Here is a 24,429-nt window from a genome sequence, read left to right as displayed (position 1 = left end):
TGTCCTATAGGTGTAGTATTCAGTGCTTTTTTTAAAAGGAATACTTCAATATTAAGGGAGATATCCTTAGTTGCTTTATTGGCCAGAGTTAGATCTGAGGATTGATTACACTTTTATGTCTGTACTATGAACCATGTAGCTTCAGTGAGCACAAAGAGTGAAAACAGAGAGAAAACAGTTAGTCTGGCTCCGTCTAAAAGGTAACAGAATCCACCTACCAACACCTCTAACGCTCAATAATTGACATGTTGTATCTCGTTTGTTTAATTTGTGCAAAAATTGGAATTTGAAAACGACACTTTGTGGTATTACGGAGGGATTACGCGCCGGAGGGAGTCACTTTATGTTGACAAGTGGTGGGGATATAAGGGCTGGGGGAAACTTTGCTCAACGGCGCATCAAAAGGGGCATAGCCTGAGCCGCTACAGAGTCAACGGTATGAAAATACTCAGCATAAAACACACAGAAATGTCAACCAACCAAGTAATAAGAACCCACATGCATCACATCCGCAGCTTCAACACCATGTCAGTAGAACAATGCCAATATTACATCACTGTAGAAGGCACCAGTCCATATCCGTCAGCCCTTTTCTTTTGCTATCCGGCATTCCTTGGTGCAAGCTTCCTTTCAGTACATATTTAAATGAAGCAGCGGACATTAAATATAAAGTGAGAGGCGTGACCTTCAGGTAAAATGTTGTTTGCTTGAGTTGTCAGTTTATGTATGAGTGATGGCTCTTTGTTTTGGAGTCAGACGTTTTCAGTTGATCCTAATTAGCGATGAAGTCTGTTTCAACATGAGCTCCGTAGATTAGTCATTGATCATCCTTCTGACATTTAGCTATAATGAGTGAGAAATTCCCACAATGAGGTTTTGCAGGTACATGTGATAAATTTGTGGTTATAAATAGGTACAGACGCACATACTGACAGCTGTTCTGACGCTGTTGAACCCTGCTGATGAAACGCAGTCGACTTAATTGTTCTTCCTCTGCTCTTCAGCGTGAATATGGACATACAAACTGGGGTTTAATGGTGTTTCTGCGTCTATTTATGGATAATTGTTGGAGTGGAATTTAAGCTTGTGCACAGATGCCCATTTCCACAATGATTAAGATACATAAAAAAACAGAATCAGGGGCACGCACAGCTTTATAAATCTGACAAAAAGAATGTGAATGCATGTTTCTTTCTTTGTGTGCACACAGGGTTTCATGCATCTTGCCCCTGGTGTCTAACCATGTCTGTGAGGTTTCCAGGCAACCATAAAAAACCCAAAATGTTAGTCAGCGAGCTTTAGAGGTGCTGGTATCTTTGGACAAAGCCAGGCTAGCTGTTTCCCCTGCATCCACTCTTTGTGCTAAGCTAAGCTAACAGGCTGCGTGCTGTGTGTTTATATTTACAGACATATTGATCTTTTTTTTTTTTTTTTTATCCAATTCTCCACAAGAAAACAAATAAATGTGTTACAATGTGTGACTGTTCCTTTAAGGATTGCAACAACTCTCCCACAGCCATGTTTTCAGAGGCTGTGAGGTTCCTGAAAGAAGTGGCTCAAAAGAGGACGATTTCACCAGCTGGAGCATTAGAGCTGTAAAGCTTTTAAATTATAATATCTGGAGTTAAATGTCAAATTGGCAATGCTCTTCATCACTTTTTGCTGTAGCAGAGCAGGCACGCTGGAATATAACCAAACAATATCTAACAACCTTGGATCCGTCATAACTCTCAGAACTCATTTAAACCGACAAGTCATGAATGATGCATGAGCACCACAGACAAGGTTGTCAACTTGTTTGGCCTGAGGGAGCCCATTCTGCATGATAGTTTCTATCTTAATCCACGCTGTTTGGCCAGAGTAATAAACGTGTTTCCATAAAACAAATGGTTATTTTTGTATGGCTGCGTAGCCAACGAGGTCACTGATAATGAGGGGAAAAACAAGTCCATGTTCCCCTGTGCACGCCTAGATTCAGCTGTCAATACTTTCAATTCACCATCTTTGGTTAGACATTTAGACAATCTTGTGTGTTTTTTTTTGAAAGCCTTACACAAATCCTCTGGATTTGGGAGCCCTTGAACAGAAACAGACACTTACCCCAAAAGCATGTCCTTTTATCACAACGCACTGTTAAAAATATCTGTGTTACTGCTACTGCAGCCAGAGTCCTGTCAGCTTGGATGACCTGCCCCAAGTTGACAAGTACTCATCCTCAGATTTGTCACGGCGTGCTCACTGCGAAGCATAATAAAAACATAAAAGCTTTCAGAATGTCGTTGTCTGAATTTGATCTAACTAAAGAGTCACTGGACTCGCAGGCAGCGCGGTTTTCTAACTGATACTTTCACCGACATTTGACCCTGAGTTTAATAAGAGCTTTTAGGGTGTATCGCTGTGGGGCAAGACAACACTCATGGATCATCATGCAGAATAAATGCATTAGCTGTCTTTGAACAAGGGAGCACTGATGCCAAATTCAGAACTACAGCAGAGGCTTTTAAACATCCATTGACTGATGACATCGCTGTCAGTCAAGTGCAAAATGTATTTGACCAAAAACCAGCCTACAGCTGTTGTAAGAGAAGTCTTATTTCTTATTTCTCTCACACCCAGTCGCTCAAACCCGGCTGGTCGTAAAGCTGTAAAATGGCGGAATAGCGCCGAATCGGTTCAGGGGCAAGCCACTGGAGATGTGCAGTTTAGTCTTTCATCCTGTGCATCAGAATGTGCTTACATGTCAGTGCTGTAACAGCGCGACGGTGATCACTACTGACAAGCTACAGTGATGCTGCAGCAGTTTGTTGCGGTCTTACACAACGTCCTTCAGCGAGGCTGCCTCTGCAAATCTCTGCTGTTATTCACTAAATGTTACCTGAGAATATCCAAAGGACAACAAGCCGTGAACGACACAGGAGAAAACATGAGAAAGGCAAAGGTGCCATCGGGGCAGTGATTAATTTAGAGCATCCGCTTTGGAAAAGTTGTATGAACCTCAGATGTTGAATGTAAAGGAGACGCTTCACAAAATGACCTCAAGCGCTTCAGTGTTTTCACGTTTTAAATTCACTTGAAACCAGAAACTATTCAAGCTCTATCATTCATATCTGATTCATCATTGTCGTTATTCAATCTATTTTCGATGTTGAGCACCAGAACTTATGATAAGAGGTGAGGAAATGTGACAGCGTTGTTCATTATAAAGAAATACAATACATGAAATGAATTCATTTATGGAGCAAAATGAAGAATTATGATATCGCAGTGAGTTACCTTGAACTACCCTGCTCACACAGTCATCACATGTTCCACTTTACTGTATATTCCTGATGCATTCAGATGTGAGTCCGTGTTCCGGTGTCTTCTGCAGCCTTACAACCTTTTTCAAATGGAGTGTGCTGTATGCCCGTCTCTTGAAATAGTGGTCCACGGATGATGTTTTTGCAGTATATGCAAAGCATGTGTAGGTGGAGTGTTAGCAGCGCTTTAACCACGCTGCAGTGAAATATTAAAGTGTATTCCTCCATACAAGACTCCAGTAGCCACGGGCCCTGTCTCCGTACCACTGCCGTAGATATTCCTGTCATGTTGTTTTACCATGTCGGCTGAATCCAGTTGTATTTCTCAGATTAGGGCTAATCCAACCAGTGATGTCCCGCTTCCTGCGTGTAATGAGTATCTGCTGGGGGTAGCCCACTGGAAGAAAATGGGTGGGTTAACAAAGCTGTATTCTGCAGAGATGAGGGAATTCCAGCCAACATGCAACCGCACTGCCGGAGGAGAAACACCTACTCAGGCTTCGGTCCGTATATGCCCTCTGCTTTCTGTGTGGTTGGTCAACTGAGACGAATTGCACAACAATGCAGAGTGTAATGCGGATACAAATATGAAACACTTAAATGTCATAACACACAGATCATTTAAACTGTGCACTTTGCCTTCAGTGAGATTTTTATCCAAACAAGCATTTACGGTTATTTCACCGTATGGGGGAAAAATTGAACTCGCGGGTCTTAATAAGCCTTTCAGTGAAGAATGAGTGCAGCTTATTAGACTCACACCAGATGACATACAGTGATGAGTCACTGTTCAAAGGTCATGCACTATTTCACAAACATGCATAATGTATTCGGTGTGTGTTTTGATCTGCCATGTTAGCCTGTGGTCTATGAATAGCTCTGTCTGTGTGCCTGTCAGTCAGTCCACCACTTTTGAAGATTTTTTCTTTTTTCAGAGGTCAGATGCATCGGAAAATACTCATGAATATAAATCCCACATATTAATAGCAAAGATGAATGCGTTCAAAAATAAATATTTGATTTACACAACAGTGATGTTAGGCTATCCACGATTTCTCATGCAATCGTGTGAACAAGCTAACCTAACCAAATGCTAACTCACTGTGCAGCCACTACCCTTGAAGGCGAACTAGTCAGTTAACTCCATGTTACTGGAACATGTTGGCCAGTTTTCTGTGTTGTTATTCCAAGTGTACAGACATTTTTGGTTGGCTGCGATGAATTGTTTTGTTACGTACTGAACAAAAGGACTCTCAGATAAGATACCCTCCACCTCGGAGACCACTGGAGAAATTGCAGAGCGTCAGGCTAACATGCTAACATTAGCAACGACACAACTGCTGCTGACATGTTTATACATGGGACTGTTGCCCAGTTTAATATGCAACAGAATTGTATTATGCCTGAGCAAGTTGCTATTTTCCACCCACAGTCCCAGGGCAGGTAGATCCCACACATGAAGTAGGGAGTCCTTTTTTGTCTCTCTGTCCACAAAGGCTCCTTGGTCCAGACTAGTGTTGCACGGAAATTTATATTATTGGCAGCTTTTCGGTATCTTTGAAAATATAGCTCATTTTCAGATGAACAAAAGCAAGTTTTACAGATTTGCAATAGATTTCTAGAAGTGGGTCTATGTGGGGCACAACAAATCTTATTAGAGCTACGGAGTATTAAAGGACACATATCATGTTTACTGTTAAGTTCATCATTTCAGTTCTGGGTTACCAGGAGAATATGTTTACATGCTTTTAATGCTCATAAAACGCATCAGCAGCACTGTATTCTCCCTCTGTCTGAAACACGTTTAGACACTGTCTCTGGTTAGCTCTATCATGTCTTCAGCTACCGGTTAGCATCACTTCTACTGTGAATAAAGACATGGTGATGTCACGGAGAAGTCAGTGAATTAAAGGCGGGACTACTGATTAGGCGTGTCAGGCACTTCAGGAGCAGTGTTTTCTGTGGGAGAGATGAGCTCCCGTTGGCGCAGACTTTGGGCTTTTTAACTTTCAAGACATTTTACATGCACAAGAGCCCATACAACACACTGAAGGAAAGGGAAAACTGAAATAGCACAATAGGTCTCCTTTCAATCCTCCGTCTTTGCTCACTACAGCTATTTCTTTCTTCTTGCATAATACACAGAACAGGAACTTGTTTTCAAAATACACAAATGTGACATTATTGGTTATTTTAGGGAGATTGGCAATGAGAAGTAGGTAATTATTAGTTGTTGGTGTCAACTTAAGTATCTTAACATCTTTAGGATGGATTGCAATGGTTTGGATGATGGATTTGGTACAGACACTCATCATCCAGTCCACTGAAATTTACATTACTTGCAGATTTCCACGAGTGTCAGCTGCTGGTTTCCATTTGTGTTTGTGACTGAAGTATCTCAACAACTCGAGGATGGATTGCCATGAAATTTTGTTTGCAAAACTAATGACATTCCCATCAGCCTCAGTTGTACTTTGTGTTTAGTGCTAATTAACAAATGATAGCATGCTGACACGCTAATCTATGATGGTTTAGCTCAAAGCACTGCTATGTCAACCTCACAGAGCCCCCAGCGTGGCTGTAGAGTCTTTGTCTTAGTTTTACATAAAACAGTTTTTAACATTTCATGTTCAGACTTAATTAAACGGAGTCCTCTCCTCTCCTCAAGGTAAATAAAAATGAGGAGCACCTACACACTGTCCACCCACGCTACAAAAAATGGATGTGTTATTCAAATCAAAACGCTGAAGTCGAATCACACCACATGTTTATGTAGTAGTGCAATCCATTTCACATCTGTTTATATCCGAAGTACAGCAGAATGGTGCTCTAGAGTACATTGTAAATTATACAGCATGCCAATGAGGTTTCCATTTTATTTTTGATAACTATGAAGCAATTTTAAACCTGGAATTGAAAATGGAATTACTGATATTTACCGTCAGGCTTGTCCTACATTGTAACTTACATGTTCTAACAAGATTAGAAAAAGCTTGACGGAGTAAGCTGTCCAAATAGAATGGAACAAATGTATTCAATTGCAGCGTTTTTCTTAAAGGTCAAACACCGCAGTGGATTCATGTGAACGTTAAAGGAGGATTTTAGGGGTCGGTGCAGGACAGAAATCACGCAAGCAGAAAAATACATTAACCATGTTTAGGGCAAGATGGTGAGAAGTTCTGGTCTTATTCCTTCAAAAATTATCCTAAAATGTCTGCTCCAGTCTAGCCAGAGTAAATTCGAAGCTGTTGTTGAATCATTTGGAGTGCAGGCATGGTTTGGGGCTTTTTTTGAAAGGTTATAAGCTGAGTCGTTTTCCCAAGCTGTCAGAGGCTCTGTAAGTGCTTCTGGCGTTAATCTAAAGGAGTTTGAACACACTTAATTATTTATTAATTTATTTTTCTTGCCTACATCCTTTCTTTTTTTTGCAGAAATAAGCCTGAGATGACCTGCAACTGCATTTATTAAAGTCTTATATAGTCTTTCATGGTCCAAGTTCAAACTAACAATATTTGATTATTTGTCGATAACAACATCACTGATAGTGAAGACTCAGCCCATGTTTTTCTAAGATAATGTCATCAAAAAACTGCCATCTTGTGACCTCAAAATACCCTTGCATGAGATTAACAGAGGCAAAAACTCTGGATAGTTCTGGATTTCCTTATTAACACTACCTTTATGAATATAAAATAGGCAAAAACAAGTGCTTAGGGGGAAAAACAAACCTATTCAAAGAGCAAAATGTATAAAATTATATAAACTAAATATTGCTGGATTCGAAATCTAAATGGCCAAATTATGCTTCATTCATCATCTTGAGGCTCAGGCTGTCAGTGGCTGTGCAATCACTCATTGTTGTAGGCTTTAGGGTGGGCATAGAAGCCTGTGCACCACAACTGGATAAAAAACATCATTTAACCTCATGGCAACTAGATTTATCAGGGATCTAAATCTTTTAGGTTTTTCTACAATATGAGATGTAAAAAAAAAAAAAAGCACTGTTGTTGGACGTGTTTGCCTCTCACGGTCCGTAGATATGACGATCAGGAAGTAGAAGCTACATAATATAGTATATACAGTGATTACATGTGTCTTTTCATTGTCTCATTGCCCAGTGCGTGCTGGGAGGGCTCCTCCATGACTGTCTAAAAGCAGAAACTGAATGATTGAGGGCTCTCAGTGAACTTTGTGAACTCTGATGGTAACACTACTTCAGCTGTGGTAATGTTTGGAAATACCTACGACCCTCTGGATTGTGTCCTCTTGCTCAGCTGTCAGTCACAGGCAGAGTCCTGAGATATTCCCTCAGCATCCCTGTACGTCCAGTCCAGCTGACAGGCTGAACAGCTGCTCGCAGAATACAGAGGTGCAAAGGAAACATGTTATCTGGAATGACAAGGGAGGGATGCTGCCCATGTGTTCTGACCCCGCAAGTCATCATTCAGAAGCTGGCACAGCTCAGCCGCCCAGCTCATTTCTACGAGGAAACACTGAATTTGCTGAGTGTCTGTCAGTCAGCACATTTGCGAGATTTGTTGGCATCCTCCGTCGAGCCTAGTAATGCTGTCTCATTTGACGAGCTCCCTTAAAACACAAGTGCAAAGAGATCTTGATCACTTTTGGTTTTGGAGTTCCCAGCACTTAATTTGTTTTCCTCCAAGTTTCTGAGTCAACATTTTCCTTTCCTTTAATTTGTAATCTGTAAATATTAATACAGTGTATCAATTTTTGCGTGTTCGGCAGAATCAAGGGCGTAAGTAGTCTTGTGAATTTGTCTTCAGATATTATGAGGGGAAAATACACCATCCTGATTTACAGTTCGTAGCTTTTCCCACGGTTGTACAACATGCAGAGGTGACATAACCCCACATGTGACATCAGGGGTTAATGGCTAGGATGTCAGACATAAAACCTGATTTGCTGCACTCACTCTGAGTGAGGTCTGGTTCAGCTGATGTAAACGCTGACGTGACATAAATCACAAAAGATTTTTCTCCTGCTGTCATGCACTGTAGGGTTTATTCACCTACCTGCTTGTAGGCTTGTCAGCTTGATCCTGTCTGAGCTTTTAGCCTCTCTGGTGTTCAGATTCATCAAGTGTCTTTTGAATAATTGATCAACACAAGACAACATAGGCTGCAGGCGTCATGACTGTCCCCATTTTAGTAGCATTATTCCAGGATTGGTGGTGTCAGTCTACTGGTGGTTAGAACACAATGGTAGATATCTCAGAAACTAGTTGACAGGTTGCCAGTGAAGTTGGTACAAACATTCATGGTGCCCAGAGGATGAATCCTAATGGTTTGATTACTATAATGTTGCTTTAAATGAAATGCCTTGACAACCATTGGATGGGCTGCCATCACATTCAGGCCCCCTGCAGGATTAATTATAATGACTTTGTATGCTATTGACCCTTCATCGAGTACCATCAGATTTTCAACATTTTCAATGCTTTTAAAACCAAATAATATTCCCATCAGACTTGTGAGTCTGAGTGTGTGTGTGTGTGTGTGTGTGTGTGTGTCATCATGGCAAATTGTGGTCCTGGAGACATTGTTGTGGGACACGGATGCCGTTTTAAGTAATTTGCCATTGTTTAGTATTTTTGTCAGTGGTCATGGGTGAGAACGTGGGCGGGCATGTTGACAGGTGTGGTGGCTGCTCTGATCCCATCCCAAGGTGATCTCGAGTTAGCCGGTGTTAGCATGCTAACATGCCAAACTAAGATATTGATCATCGTAAATGCACCACTATGTTAGAATTCTGTCATTGTGATTGCATCATGTCAGAATGCTAGTGTGAGCATTTAGCTGTAAACACAACTTTTTACCTAAGTAACCCCTCTCTAGCATGGCTGTAGAGCAGGGCTGTCCAAAGTGTGGCCTGCTGAGTAGTTAAATATCTTTCATGTAAAAAGCTCACCAAGTCGGTGCGCCGTTTAGCTCAGTTGGTAGAGCAGGCGTCCCATATACAGAGTCTTTGTCCTTGCTGCAGTGGACCTGGGTTCAACTCCCAGCCTTGGGACCATTTGCTGCGTGTCACTCCCCCCTCCCTGTTTTCTGTCACCTTCTTCAGCTGTACTATCAATAAAGCCATAAAGGCCAAAAAAAAAAAGATCACCAAGTCAAGATCACCATAAAATAGCAAAGTTATACTACAGATATAGAAAACATTTTGTATTTCATTTTTTACTTTTGATATTTTTGTGCACAAAAAAAGGGTCCAAAAAGGGTTGAAATAGATTTTTGGGGGATTCGATTCCTGGCACCATAAAAATCAATCAGTGTGCTTCTCGCCTTCGACTCGCCGTTTTGCAGCTTAACAATACAACACAATAGCCTTTTGCTTCGGCCAAATGGTAACTATTAATTTTCAATTTTGGCCCTCGAAGAGAAAAACGGTTGGGCGTCCCTGTTGTAGACTTTGAGTGAGTGAAAGGTAGGAAAGAGGCCTAACATAATATAGTTAGTATCGTGTGTATGTGGGGTAGTTACTATAAAAGAACAGACATGAATGGTCTGTCTTAAAGACAGGACAGTATTCAGAGAAACAGGCTGCACAGTAGCTCAGTGCACCTTCTGCACCTGCTTAAAATAGTTGCTGCATATATTCAGGGTATGTTCTAGTTTCTGTTTGACCCCATCCTTTATAAGTTGGTGATTTTGGGGCGGCAGCATCATTTGCAGCATCATGTTTGTGCTGTGTGTCCTCTGCCTTCTTCTCTTACTGAACATGTGACCCCTGAACAGGACAGGTATTCCCATGTGCCTGAGACCAGCACGACCTGCCCCCCCCCTTTAGGAAAACAAACTGACGTCCTGCTGCTCTCTCCTCTTCTGGTATCGCTGCAGGCACTCCTCTCTGTCAGCAGGGGGAAAAAAAATAGCTCCCCACCGGGCTGCACGTACACAAACAAGTTATTTGTTATCGTCACAAAAAGTAGAGTCGTTGTTGTTACTTTGCCCAAGTGCGGTATCCAATTCCCCCGAACCTCAAAGCTCTCAGCAGCAGCTCAGTCCAAGAATATTCACCTCCTCATCTCAGTGTGAGTCCTCCTCTATCCCTCTCCCTTTATTTGCACTTTCCGATATGCACAAAGTTCAATTTTATCGGCGCGTTCCCCTTTTCGGGCGAGTGCTGCAGCCTCCCCTCTGTTCCCCCCTCAGCAATAGAGCTTTAAGAATTCACTTTGTAGGCTTGTCTCTGCTGTGCACACACACTACAGGTTCATCCCTACATCAGCGAGTTTTTATGAAAGACTCCAAAAAAAAAAAAAAAAAGATCCCCCTGCTGTCTGCAGGAGAGACCCTCAAAGCTGCAAAGCCCCGAGTTTCAGGGAGACGTGAGACACAGTGTTGACACCCCTGAAGCTGCCAAGTCTACCTGTTTGGCTTGAAGAGGTGGCAAGAGCTGAGGAGCAGCAGAGAAAAAAGGGTGAGGGAGGACGAGCAGAAAAACAACAGTAATGACGGTAATAACAGGCAGATGTGGGTGTTTGCTAGGCGATGCAGGAAATAAGACGGACAAACAGGGATGAGAGGTGGATTTTTCCAGTTGGATATTAATCATGTATAAATCCCGTGTTAGTATTCTGAACAGAAGCGCACAGAGCCCGCAGTGCACAAAAAAAAAAAAACAGCTCCACTTCCCTTTTGTAATAAAGTAAATGATGCGTAACTTCATTCCAGAGCACGATCAGGGGAGTTTACTGTAGATGACTAGTGTTTACTGTTTCACAAGCCCAGATATATGATTTCATTAGTCCTTTAGGAGAACAGGCTGTCTATTTAACCTTGACAAGCACAAAATGCTTGCTGCCATTTTGAGAGTAGAATCGGATGAGTATAACGGATGAGCTGAGAAGTGTTAATTTTAATGGCCGCCCTCTATTCTTCTCGGACAACACGAGCAGGAGTATTATGTGTTGCAAAGGAGATTTGTGAATTTTAGGAGGATCTGTGTCTGTTACTGTGACGCCTGCAGAATCCAGAAGTGACTAGATTTGCTCTGATGTCTTCCTGTTTTTGCAAAGGGGGGCATTTATTTAGGTGTTTACTGAAAAGCCCATCAGGTTGTAGAAACGGAGAGGTTAAAAAATGTCCCTTGGGTATCAAACATTTTGCAGCAGCCACCGGAAGACTTCTCTACTTGATTACAGTAATAGAATTCAGTGGACGGCCTGTTGTTCGTTTGGTATTTCTGTCACCCTCGGCCTTTCAACACACATCAGCAAATCTAATGTGTGTGCTGAGCTGAAGTTGAAGGCTGAGACGAGAGATGGAGAAACAATGAAATCACAGAGAGAAGGACGACTCTCAAGGATGTGAGGATGACTAATATAAAACGGATTATAAATTCTGATGGATTCGACTGAACACCACGCTTGATTTCGACATTTTATACAGACGATGTTTGATTGGTTTAAATGTAGTTGTACATAACATGAATGAACTAATGTGTGAAGTAATGATGAACTTAAAATAAGAAAATACTTTGTTTTAGTCAATGTACTCGCTTGCAGCTTACTTAAAGGTATATTCCGGTGTAAGTTTAATCCATGTTTTAACACACCGTGACACCGAGTAAGACCCCCCCCCTCGAGAGATAAAGTTTGCAGAGCGCTAGCTAACGTAGCTTTAGCATCCTCAGAAACGACCGTACGGCAACAATACACTGCAGTAAATGGATCCAACTATAAACCGCCACCAAAAAGCCACAAATAATGCTCAGAACAGCACCAAACCTCAGCTACAGTACAAATATGATCCCAGCACATAGTCCTGGGCATTAAAACTCCACTAGCTTAGTTAGATTTCTATTGTGAAGCTAAAAACAGATTTCAACTCTCCTCCATCAGCTTCCGGGTCGGGGAAGTCCCGACGCGACGATTACCGAGTGCGGTTAGAAATGCTCAATTCCGTTCTTTTCCCTGTCTGCTCTCGATAATAACTGTTATAAACTGGCAGGTAAGACACATATGAACTTTGATTGCTTTTCCATGGAGTCATAATCATACATTTACATCCTTGAGCCATGGAACTGTACTGCACTCGGTAATCAACTCGTCGGGACTTCCCGTCAACAGGAAGCTGCTGCAAAAGAGTGGTAAATTTAGTCAGCTTTTCAGTAGTTTCACGGTATGTTAGACCATGGATTAATCTTGCACCGGAATATCCCTTTAACGTTGGGTGAATTAACATTCATTAATTGATGATACCAATGAAGTGACTTAACACATCAAAGTGTGTTTGTACAATTTGATGTTTTCTGACAATGCTGCACTAGTTTTCTGGTTAGGTTTAAGCACAAAAAACACGTGGTTAGGGTTCGCAAAACATCCAGTGGTTTCAAGCAAATACAGATGTTGAAACGTCGTCTCCAACAGTGGTCTCATCTAGCTATCATGCTATCAGCCTCCCAACATGAAAGTCAACCATGGTGACCACCAACTACCAAATGTACAATTCCAACATTTAATTCTGGCTTCAGAGGGAACTCCAGATGTTATTTGCCTCAAGTGATGTCACTCAAGTCAGTGTGCATTGGGTCTGAAGGGTAAAGATTTGAGGATGAAAGAAATCTGGGTGTGTGGAGTTAAAAAGAAGCGAGATCACCTGTGTGGCGCTCCTCATCTCTGCTTCAGGCTACATTAGCTGCTACTAGCCTAACACACCAGAACCTCTGACTGAGCTGCTGGTGGTTTAGTTGCATTGTGGGTAAGTTTTTGACAAGAACTGGAATAAAAAGATGATTAGTGTGGTTGCGCAGCATAAATTGTGATACTTATTCAGAACGGTCCATTGTGAGCCTGACAGGGTGGGTCAGGAGTGCTACTGGATTATTTTAAGCACGTGTTCTGTATCCTTGCTATACATTCTTTTTATTAGAAATTCCGACAGTATGACACAGAGTGGACTCAATCCCAATCCAACAAAGACACCTCATTAAATCCTCTCAGTTATTTAACAACATATTTTCACATTGATCAGAGATACTTGGCAGCTTCAGTGATCGATGCTGGAGTCGGAGATATCAGAGCAGCTCCACTGTGCTTCTTATTACCAACATTAAGGCGAGGGTCATATCCCTGGTTCAGTCCTTCTCGGTGTTATTAAAACCATTTATTATGTACAAATAAAATAAAATAGTTAACACCTTGTAAGACCAAGTGTGTGATGCACTGAGCGTTTATGACCGCAGCTCATTTCCGCGGGCCCGCAGATGGCAGCAGATCGGGCTTGTTATAAATCTTTTATACTGCAGCACAGCCCCGCCGCTTGCACATTTGCATGCCCATGTTTCAGGGTATTTGTCCATTAAGAGCTGTGGCCAGTGCACTGATTTCCCCATTATTTCTAGTTGATTACCCAAGCAGTTGAATTTAGACCAAGGAGAAGTGAAGGGCACTGGGCAGCAGAGCATGGCTATGGGGAGCAGACATCCCACATGGCACCCATTTATTCAGATAGCCCCTGCTTTGCTCAGAAGATTAATGCCCTCATAGATTTACTCACATTTTTACCCCTACATTGGCCATTAGTGGAATCAGCGATTTAAACTGTCAGTGTGGGAAGGAATTTGGACCTTAACTTTGTTTGAAAGGCCAGCATGTGCTGTTTGTTTGCCTCGCTGCTGTCTGCCAGAACAGCTAATTATAAAGTCTCTGTGCTTGTCCCTGACCTCAACCTGCTCTCTGTGTCCCTGTCACCAGTCTGCTCCCAGTTCTCCCGAGGAGTTTACGCCATCTTCGGCTTCTACGACAGGAAGTCCATGAACACGTTGACCTCCTTCTGCGGGGCGCTGCACACCTCCTTCATTACCCCCAGCTTCCCCATCGATGCCGACGTGCAGTTTGTCATCCAGATGAGGCCCAGTTTGCGGGGAGCCGTTCTCAGTCTGCTGGCCCATTACAAGTGGGAGAAGTTCGTCTACCTTTACGACACTGACAGAGGTAAGAGTGGCCCCCTGGGAAAGTAAAACACACAATCACACGCCCGATGCAAGGCTTTCAGCAGGAGACAGATGGGTAGTGCAGAACATCTCAGTGCTAGAGGAAGAAGTAATTGCCACGCCAAGCCCGCGTTATTATACAGTGTATATGATAAGTCTTTAATATGTAAATCCCTTATCCCCAATCCTCATTCTAAGAGGTCTGATACATTTTAATCTATGCCCGTAATGATCCTAAATTGCCTCACTATGTGGCTGAATGTAGCTCAGTCAATAACTCCCGGCTTCCGGGGAATGAGTCATTCACAGGTGCTGCTGATCCGCAGTGTAGTGCGACTCCAGCCGTCTGAGCCTCTAATCCGTGCCACTCTCTGATTATCATTTAGCTCTAATTGGATTATATGACGGCAGAAACACAACAACCTGCAACTTCTGCATGTTCTTCTTGGCCTCCAACTCCGTTCATGTAGGCCAACTATTTACAGACTTGTGTGTTTGTCGTCCGCCGAGGGTCAGCATCTGGAGAGCGCGGCGACGTGCCAATCAGCCGGCAAATATGTATGATGTGGTCTCATTTGTATTTCAGAGTCATGTTAGTTGTATTCAAAGTGTGCTCGGCGGATGTAGAGGTTTTCCGTGTGCAGTCTGTGCTGTTAAATGTGCCAAACTGTTCAGGACGGTGCATTCCAAGTATTTTTAAACATGACATAGAGCATTTCTAGGACAAGAGCTCTCCTTTTTTTCACTTCCCCCGCCACACTTTATATATCTCCAGTTCAGGTGGGTGTCTAAGCTAGTGCTCACTCATGAAGCTGATTCCCACAGAGCCATTTGGTGCACTTTCCCAAAACTTTTATGGCAGTTTTTTTGCAATAAACGTATACACGTCTGGCACGAAGCAAGAGCTTCTCCAAACGATTGAGGAATCTTTTAGCCTCTCCATGGCACCATCAACCCTCTCTGAAGTGCTTCCTGATGTGGCCCTCAGAGCTCCGCTTCACTCTGCTGGCCTCTTTCACCTGCTGTGCAGAGGCTGACAGCCCACCATCTGTAATACTCTGCCCATTTCCACGGTGTGACGCAGTGTAAACACTGTAGTTTAGGACAGAGTCCCACATGCTGCACAGCTTGTGTTTGCTGAGAGGCTAGTTATCCGTCCTATTTTGGCTGCCAGTCCCAGCCCCGCTTCCCCTCCGTCAAGGCTCTGGAGCAACATAGCCAACACTCATCCAAATGTCACTTTAATCTTCATTATAGGAAGAGGGCTCTATTTAGGTCCGGAGTGGGACTTGCAAGGGGGCCCTGCTTGTGTGAGTGACTGTTCATAGTTTGTGGGCGATATGACAGCAATATGCTGCTGAGGCGTTTTACAATGACAAGTGTAATGCCTGTCCCTTAACGAGACACTTTCCACATCTGAGCAGTGCCTTTTATCAGAACAAAGGCCTTTTACAGTCAGCTTGAAATGAGAAAAATCATTAAAATGAAACAGTCGAACCCCTGCTGTACATCTCGGGGAAGTGGACTCTGTCTTTCCTTTCATCAGACACCATAAGAGGATTTTTTATTTTATTTTATCATAGCCTTGAGGCATAACTACCATAAAAACTGTATCTGTATGATGGGGTTTTGACTGTAATAGAAAATAAAATGCCCAGAGATACAACTTAATGTACCCATGCATGAAGTGCACATTTGATTTTCCAGCGTGCGCTTCAAACTAGTAATTGTATTGACATCAAATAGGCGCAGCTTCACTTTCATGTTGCTGATGCCTCCCTCTGACAGCAGCGTTGCGTTGCGCTAAGCTGTTTTAACTGACATATTCACGATGATCATGAAATAACGAGTTTCACGCAGCTGCTTTCAACAGAACGGGAGTCTGTTACCGTTTCATGCAGCCCACTTCTCATTAGAAGAATTGATTGTTTGACAAACATAACGGATACAAACGGGGAAAAAAGTGAAGAAGGCCGCGCGGATCCAAGAGAAGCAGAACAATGAGAAGCACGCCTTCACACGCACGGGTCATTAAAGACATGTTTATCTGCTGCAGTGCAACATCACATATTTATCCTCTGTACTGCCTCTGAAATGTCCTCATTAAGCATGCTAATGGCTGCTGGCAGAAAAGACCTCCTGGACTGGAGAACATCTGGGCATCACCAGCTGGCCACTGAGAGCAGGGCCTCACTAGGTCCGTCTTATTTACTTAAGTTATAACAAATTGCACATAATGCTTACATATTAATCTTGACAGATATATAAGTGATTGTAGTGCAGCTATCCTTATGAAAGTTACAAAATAATCTTGATATTTAACCAATCCTACAACAGAAATCTGAATCTGAAAGAAACCACTGAGTCCGAGTGTTGCACTCACCGTCTCTGTGCCTTGAGCTGGCCAATCGAAAACGATCTCAAGAGAAACTTCTGTCGGAAAATTCAAATCGAGAAACATTTCTACAAGACATTCGGGTCTCAAGAGATAAAATCACATCCTCTAATGTTTGTCTTGGGGGTGATTTTGAGGAACCCTAGTTTCACTGAAGAAATCATCATAAAAGAACAGTGTGTTCCCCTTGTTATAATGAAGGAGACTGTGGTGTTGCATTACAGTTTGCATCTTTATCCTGTCCTCCATAATTGTAAATGTGATTTAGTTATTTCCGACAAAGGCAGCAACACAGAATTATGTATCAGTGTGCTGAGTATCAAACTTAAGAAGAAATGTTGGTATTGTTAAGCGCTCAAATCCTATAACTCAAAATTAAGGTAAAGACTAATAAAACAGTTCAAGCAAAATGTACTTCAAGTATTATATTATATGTATTCTAATGTTGTAGCTTGTCGAGGTGGGGCATTGGAGAATTGAAAGCGACACTGTTACTTTTAAAATACAATACACAGGACACAGAAAAGCAATTCAACACATCCAGGAGTTGTCACTTTTAGCCTTACTCGATCTGATATGATCATTAAAGGGTAATGTTTTACACATTAAAGTGCGTTTACAGGTCTTAGGGAGTAGTACTGCATATATTAAAAAAGTAGAACAAAGCCTTTTGTGGCTTCAGAGGAAGCTGCAGGTAATCTGATAAATGCCTTTAGTGATGTCACTCAGTTGCATCAGGGGTAATGTAGGCGTCAGGTTTTTAAGGAAGAAGAATGTAAAGAAGAAAAGAAGGCGACATCTTGGGTTTTGCTGCATTTATTTTGATCGTTTGTTTTTTTAAATTGTCCATAATAAGCCAAACAGTGTTATAGAAGTACAGTGGAAGTGTTGCTTTTCATCTGCATTACCCACAATGCAGCTTAGCTACTGAGTGACATCACTGGGGGCTAATAATCAGATTCCATGCGACTTTCTCTGCTTTTATCACATATACAGTGGGAAAGAAAATGGTGGAGCTTCCCTTTAACTTATGGTGGCTAATGTTAGCTGATGTTAGCTGATGTTAGCTAACATTAGATGGATATGTTTTAGCATTTACGATTATTATCTCACTGTCACTTGTGCCCACAGTGTTCAGCTAAAGCGTCAAACTGTAGTCCGTGCTTAATTTGATAATAACACAATCATGGATCATGGAAAAATTGTATGTTGTACAATAATCCTAGAATGCAAGTAAATACCAATACCTCAAAAATTATATTGAAATAGAGTAAGTGAGTACGCTTACTCGTGTGAGCTCTTCCTGTTTAACTGTCTAATGTAGTCCTCCAGATTCATAAACTCTACATAATGCGAACTAGATCTTTAATACCTTTTCGTCGCCATCAAAATGAAGGACTGCAGTCCAACAACCTGTCCTGCTGATTTTTTCCTGCATTCTCCTTCCCCTCTGACAAATGGGGATGGTCGGCGCGGCAGAGAATTTGCATTCGGCGTGCAGTTGCACTGCCCTGCTGCCGAATGTCTGGTCGGGTTTCGTCTCCGCAAGGAAACGTCTGATTAATTGCGCGCTGCTAAAGAGCTGCACTCAGCAGTCAGGCACACGGGCTCATTAACAGAGAGTGGGAGAGGGAGAGAGAGAGAAAGAGAGAGAGAGAGCCAATGGCACAAAGCAGCTGCTCCACTCAGTGAACACCTCGCTGCACCTTTACTCCCAGATGGACACATATCAATAGGCCTTGACCCCCCCTTCTCTGTGGGTAAACACTGTTTTCTTCCCTGGCTCTAATATTGGGACTGTGGCAGAGATTTATCAATCACGCTCTTCTGCTTCAAGAGGACTGTTCAGTGACTCCATTGTGCCTCACAGAGAACAGAGAAGGAGCAAAAGGAGAGCGTAACTGGGATACACATGTAACAGAATAGCCAAGTGGTGACTGAAAGGTGCTTTTCTGTGAGACGGGCTTCAAAGGACTGTGAGAGAAAAAAAAATGGAGATGCAGGCGAGAAAAACACAACGCTGCCAATGCAAAAAAAAGAAAATCCTCCGAGGTTGTTTTCAAATTTAGTAAAGTTTGCGTTTGTTTTCTGCTGGAAAATATATTCATGTGACGCCTTGTTTTTGAGAATCCTCTCCGACTCCGAGTTGAAAGAATGCAAGATTCTCCGTGGGCATCACATTGCCTGGGAACGGAGTGTGTTCAGAAAGGCAGTTTACATGCTGCAAGCGTGTGAGTGCGAATGTGTGTGTGTGTACTGTGCAGTGACGTCATCGGTGAAAACCTCAAAGGGCGGTGTGCATTCAGTGAGAAGATACAGCTGAGGCGTTCGCTGTCTATGACTTTTTTCTGCATGGACCAAAACCTCCTCTGTTATCCGGCGCTCACTCCGCTCTGCCAGACGCCCAAAATGGCACCAACTGATCCATGCACGTCCACGCATGCAGAGGCAGCGCGGCTTTAAACAACATCAAACGACATGTATGCTGCAGACTTCTCCGCTCCACACCGCAGAACCGAGCACATTGTATCACACATGTGAATTATTAATGCAGAATAACCAACGTTTTTCCGGATAATTTGTGAATTACCGTCTCAAATGAACACAGTCCCTCGTTAGGGTACATTCTCGCTTTTCCAACATTAAGACACATCTTCTGCCTTGAACAGATTGGCTGACAGGCTTGCGTTGCAGAGAATTTAACACACTGTTGTAGCCAGAGAAGACATTACATAACTTTAAAAAACAGTTGCATCATTTTGTAAATCTTTGTTCTGCGCTTAAAGAGCTGAGTTGCAACGCTTGGCCTCATTACAGACAGTCTTTACTCCGGGCATCTGTGTGTAACGAGCTCAGTATATGGGAACAAAGTTGTTACCGAACAACTCTAGGATTTGCACATTGCTAATCGGGCAAGAAAGGACAGAAAATGTACATTTAGGCATTTTCAAGCGCAACTTTTCTCAAGCTGTTTGCTAACTTCAGTGCGGAGTTTATTGTTTCAGGACCTTGGACAGTTTGTACACCCCTGCCGTCAGCACTGAGCTGCATCATCCTTCATGTATTCTTCCCCCCTTGCTGTATTTTTATACTTTTTATACTACTCTTAAGTTAGCACAAAATCAAGTCACTAACTTGAACGATACCCTTGAATAAACCCTTGAATGACCTCCATCATCATTATCCTTTGGGAAAAATGCTGTTCCTCCTTTCAGTATACAGTACAATGGACCCAGAGCAGGCAGATCAAGGTTGCCCGACACGTGAATAAAAGCCAGAAAATCCACGGAGAAATTGGTAATTCGACATCAAATCATCGACCTCTTACAGCAAATCGCTACACAGTCCGATTAAGTGGACAAACCTCTGCTGTTTGAGGGACCTCGCCATGAATCTGAACAGCGACAAAGACAGCAACTCTCCCTTCAGAAACACATTTAAGATGATTATGTCTAAAGTAAAGTCAACAGCAGCAGCTACAAACCATGTTGGCATCAGTGCACTGGTCAGCGTCAGGTTACAATGTCTCCATCGTACATCTGCATGAAAACCAGTGGACGATTACTAACCACACGGCGATGAACGACCGGATGACTATACAGTATGAATATTGGAAGGAGCGAAAAACTGAATTAAAGCCATTGACAAAGTGCCCCTCACTGGTTTCAGAATAAAGTCAGATTGTATGTAAGCTCATGAGAAAATGAACATACTTTTCAGTTCACCAATGAGTTTATATTCTGGATCTCTAGTTCAAAGTCTTCTCCAACTCAGCACGATGTTCATTTTGTACATTATGGCCAAATTTAGAGTATAATAAATAGATAAAGCGGGGGGGGGGTTTAGGGCGCGGCCACCTTGTGATTGAGAAATAGCTCCAACATTGTTTCTCTGCCACCCTCCCGAGCAAGAATGGTCACTTCTGGCTCTAAAAAACCCAAGATGGCAACAGTCATTGAACTAAACTGAGGCTTCAAAACGGGAGTCCACAAACCACCGGGTGACGTCACTGTGGGTTAACTGTGGGCTTACAATGAGCCAGTTATTATGAAGTATACACAGAATGCCATCCGTTCATTATGCAGACAGTCCTGTTACCATTGTCTACATTATATTAATGGTTGACAAGCGCAATATGTTGTTATGTTAAAGTCTACACATATAGACATTAATAGTTTTTAATTTTCTTATCCGTCCATCCCGGCCAAAAGAAGCTTTCCCACAGTCATCCTGACACGCGGACACGAGTACGCAGTATAATGAACTGTAGCCGTATATCAGACATCTCTTGATATTTACTCGAGGCTGGGGTTGTCAGAATTAAAGATTTTTCTGGACAGACAGAAAGAGAGAGCTGGAAAAACAAGTTTATCTGTCGAGGAAATAAAAGTTCAGCTCCGTTTTACCGTTTTGTTAATGGTACAAAAAGCAGCCTGAGCCAATCTACTGCAGCTTCACTTCTCATTTGGAGTAACAACCACCTTTTTTAATGAATGCACTCGCTTGCTTGTGTTTGTTTGGGAGGCATTAAAATGAATTTGAGACCTGAGACATCTGTCTTGTCAACAAGCAGCGTAAAGCTTGGTCAATTATATCTGTCACTCCCAACAATATACAATCAATGCTCAGCCTTGACACTCAAAATGCTGCCACTTAGAAGAATTGGAACTGAAGACGCTGGGTAATTTCGGTCATTGATTATCTAATCATGATCTCAATCTGCCATCCGCTTATCCTGCTCTCAATTTTAAGCGTCTTGTCCGCTCCTGTCGGCTCAAGGGGAACACGAGGGCGGGCAGTTCGGGAGCAGGAGGCTTTATCCCGGCTAAAGAAAAGATTCCCCCCCCCCTCCAGCTCAGCGTGGTTGTCTCAGCTGCTCACAGCGGAAGAAAGAGATAGCCAAATATTCAAATGAAAGGAAACGGAAAATGAAGGAGACGAAGAGTGAGGGAAGGAACAGAGGAGTCAGCAAAGCATTTGTGCCTCGACTGCGTCAGAAAAACAGCAAATGGCACAGAAGGCCAAGCACTGTCAGACGTGCTGTCAGATGCGGCGAATGTTTTTCATGAAACCGGAGCCCCCTCCCCTCCTTCTTCTGGAGGATCCGGCTTGTCATATCTAATCCCCTCTAACCTTACCACTTTGCGCGGCCGAATAACAAACCAGGTGACTAATCGAGCGCCCCTCCGCTTCGTAGCCACTGCTCGGTTTGTGACTTGACTATCGTCTCTCTCTTCTGTGTTACTCAAACGTCTCTCATCTATTTAAGGACGCCGGCTCTCAGGATAACACAAGGCCATTACAACAGTCGTCTTTATGCATTATGAAAGAGACTGATGCGATGTGCGCTTCCCTGTTTGACCAAGAGAAAGCAACATTTTTATTTGCTTGTTTTTTGTTTTTTTTTGTTGTCTTTTTTTGGAGAGCTGAAAAAGAACAGGCAGTTAGTGCAGCTCTCACTGATGGGCAAGTGCCAGCCTGCTCCATTTCTCTGCATGTGGTTGAAATGCAAATATCTGTGCTTATGTATGTTTTTTCTCTCTCTCTCTCTCTCTCTCTCTCTCTCTCTCTGTCCGTCGTTGTTTATATATATTTCTTCAGAATGTGAATCATCTTTAAGTGCCGCAAAAGTGCACAAATTACCTGATGGAATAAAAAAACTTTCCTAAGAGGTGAAAGGAAACAGGTGGAGAAACGCTCCAACAATCTGTTAGCGACTTTGCAGCTGTCATTAGATAAGAAATAATCTGTTTGATTAGCTCTGATCAGGGATTTGGCAGGAGTGGGTGGTGTGGGGGAGCAGGGCTCTCCGCAGTTCAGCTAATTTGGAACCGGGAGCTGTTATCTGCATTGGTCTGCATTGGGAGTAGGCGTTGTTAGGCTAATTGTACTCAAAAGTGTCCTTTACTGTCATTTGGCAGCTTTAATCCTTTTTTATTTCACTGGCTCTGTAGGCATTGCCCACTGAAAACAGTCATTGTGGAGCCACGTCTACGCTTTGAGATTTTCGGTTGAGATTTCTCTGAAGTAGGTTCACAGGCTTTGTCTGAGTCGTCCCCCCCCCCCCCTGCCTTTGGTGTTGCCGCGCTCAGCTTTGGGCATCGGCACGGTTCAGATGCCTGCAAGAGAATTTTAAAGAGGTCACCTTCTCCGGAGAGGGGGAGGGACGACTGAGTCACAGTTGAGACTGCACACCACGCTCAGCCGTCATGTGAGCCGCTGCCCAAGACGGACAAGAAGAAACACGCGGCCAGGTGCCAGCAGAGCCTCGCACGGTCGCTTTTTCTTCCAGCTCTGTCTGTCGCAGGGGAGATAAATCCCTCGGAGGATGCCATTGCCATTGTTCTACATTTGATCAAATATTTCTCCTTCAGGATTTAAAAAAGATAAGCCTCAGCAAACAGATAATGAAGTAATTTGACAGAGAAAAACAACGATAATCACCCATTTAGAAGACGCTTTATTCCGACGCGCTTATACACGACTGTGAGTGACCTACAATATTATTTTGGGTTCAAAGCTGGACCCAATAGCCAAATAGTGCAAAGCTCTATAAAAACCAATCCTCTGAGCTGCAAAGAACTCCATATCAGAGGAGTACATACTGATCTCCTGGGCAGTGCTGTGTGGGCTACTAAGCTCATATATTCAAGAGAATCCCACATGCAGGCCAACTCCGCTTTGTGCCGTTCTCTCTAACAATTGCTGTAATCTTTAGGCGTTTCTTTGGGTTCATTTTGTGGACAAACTTCAAAGCAAAGTGTGTTTAACACTTTTTTGGGGGGCTTGTAGACTTGAGCATCAATGTAGAATGGAACATGAACTCCTGTTTTTTTTTTGCTTTTCGTAGCTTGAAAGGAAAACAGCATTTGAGACAGCAAAATGTATGTTGTTCTGTACAAAGTAGGCTGAATATTTTCACCCCCTTCTTGAGCTAAAAACCGTCCGGCTCATTTGCATGAAATTAAAACATTTTAACTATTGTCAGCGTGTCGCAGGTCCGGTTCATGTCCGCACTTATCTCTTCAGAGGACGAGTTGTCCTCTGTTCTTTCTCTGTGAGAAGCAGCCACCAAAACTGATTTCAGTTGTGAGTTGATGAAAGGCCAAGCTGTCTAGTTGAGTGCTGGTGCAGAATGAACCGCAGAGGAATCACATGTCGCAAACACTCAAAGCTTTTTCTTCCCTTTTTGTTCTCTGCCTACAGATAGTGTGTGTTTCTATGCTCTCTTCCGTTATTTCTGACTTAAGGAACATTACATTAGATTTGTCTGGCTTTTTGCTTGAAATAACCTCTTTTTATTCTTCAGTTTCTTTTTGTTTTGCTACTTCGGGGGAGTGGAAAACAAGCTGTAAACACACATCGACATTTCATCGACTTTTACACAAATATGGCGAACTTGTTAGCAAACAGTTACCATTTAAACATCCAGCAGCTACCAAACAACATTAGCATTTATTTGCGAGTCACGTTTCCTGCCAACTGGTGAATGGAAGTCCAACTTTTAGCTCTATCGGCGGTGACCACTAACTTTCTGAAGTGGAATTTCTGGCTCATTAGCAGCTAAATGGACTGCTGTGATTTGCTAGCGAGTTGCTAACTGTGTCTGTCTGCTGTTCGGTGCTGAACGTGGAGTGCAGCGTGAACTTTTAGAGCTTTTTCCATTGAAAACAGCTACCTGTTGTGACACTGATGAGAGCTGAGAGTGAATCACAACAGAAGAATTGTGGGAAACGCTGCAATGTTCTATAGAGCTGAGTCGGATGATAATTCTCTGTG

At 42.8% G+C, this 24,429-nt stretch overlaps 1 protein-coding gene across 6 annotated transcripts in view; it reads left to right on the top strand.

Moving 5' to 3' along the window:
* Positions 1 to 24,429, top strand: part of LOC115593926 (glutamate receptor 3-like) — an 85,752-nt gene that overhangs the window by 6,434 nt on the left and 54,889 nt on the right. For all 6 annotated transcript variants that reach the window (XR_003986387.1, XM_030437622.1, XM_030437620.1 and 3 more), the window contains one exon: positions 14,017 to 14,256. Coding sequence is in view for 5 of the 6 variants with exons in the window: in XM_030437622.1 (XP_030293482.1) it covers positions 14,017 to 14,256 (240 nt within the window). In the remaining variant the exon portion in view is untranslated. The remainder of the gene's footprint in view (positions 1 to 14,016; positions 14,257 to 24,429) is intronic.

Source organism: Sparus aurata, chromosome 13 (genome assembly GCF_900880675.1).
Source record: "Sparus aurata chromosome 13, fSpaAur1.1, whole genome shotgun sequence".
In the NCBI taxonomy this organism is placed as follows: Eukaryota; Metazoa; Chordata; class Actinopteri; order Spariformes; family Sparidae; genus Sparus; species Sparus aurata.
Note: the sequence above shows the minus strand (reverse complement) of the source record. Positions and strands in the feature narration are given on the sequence as shown.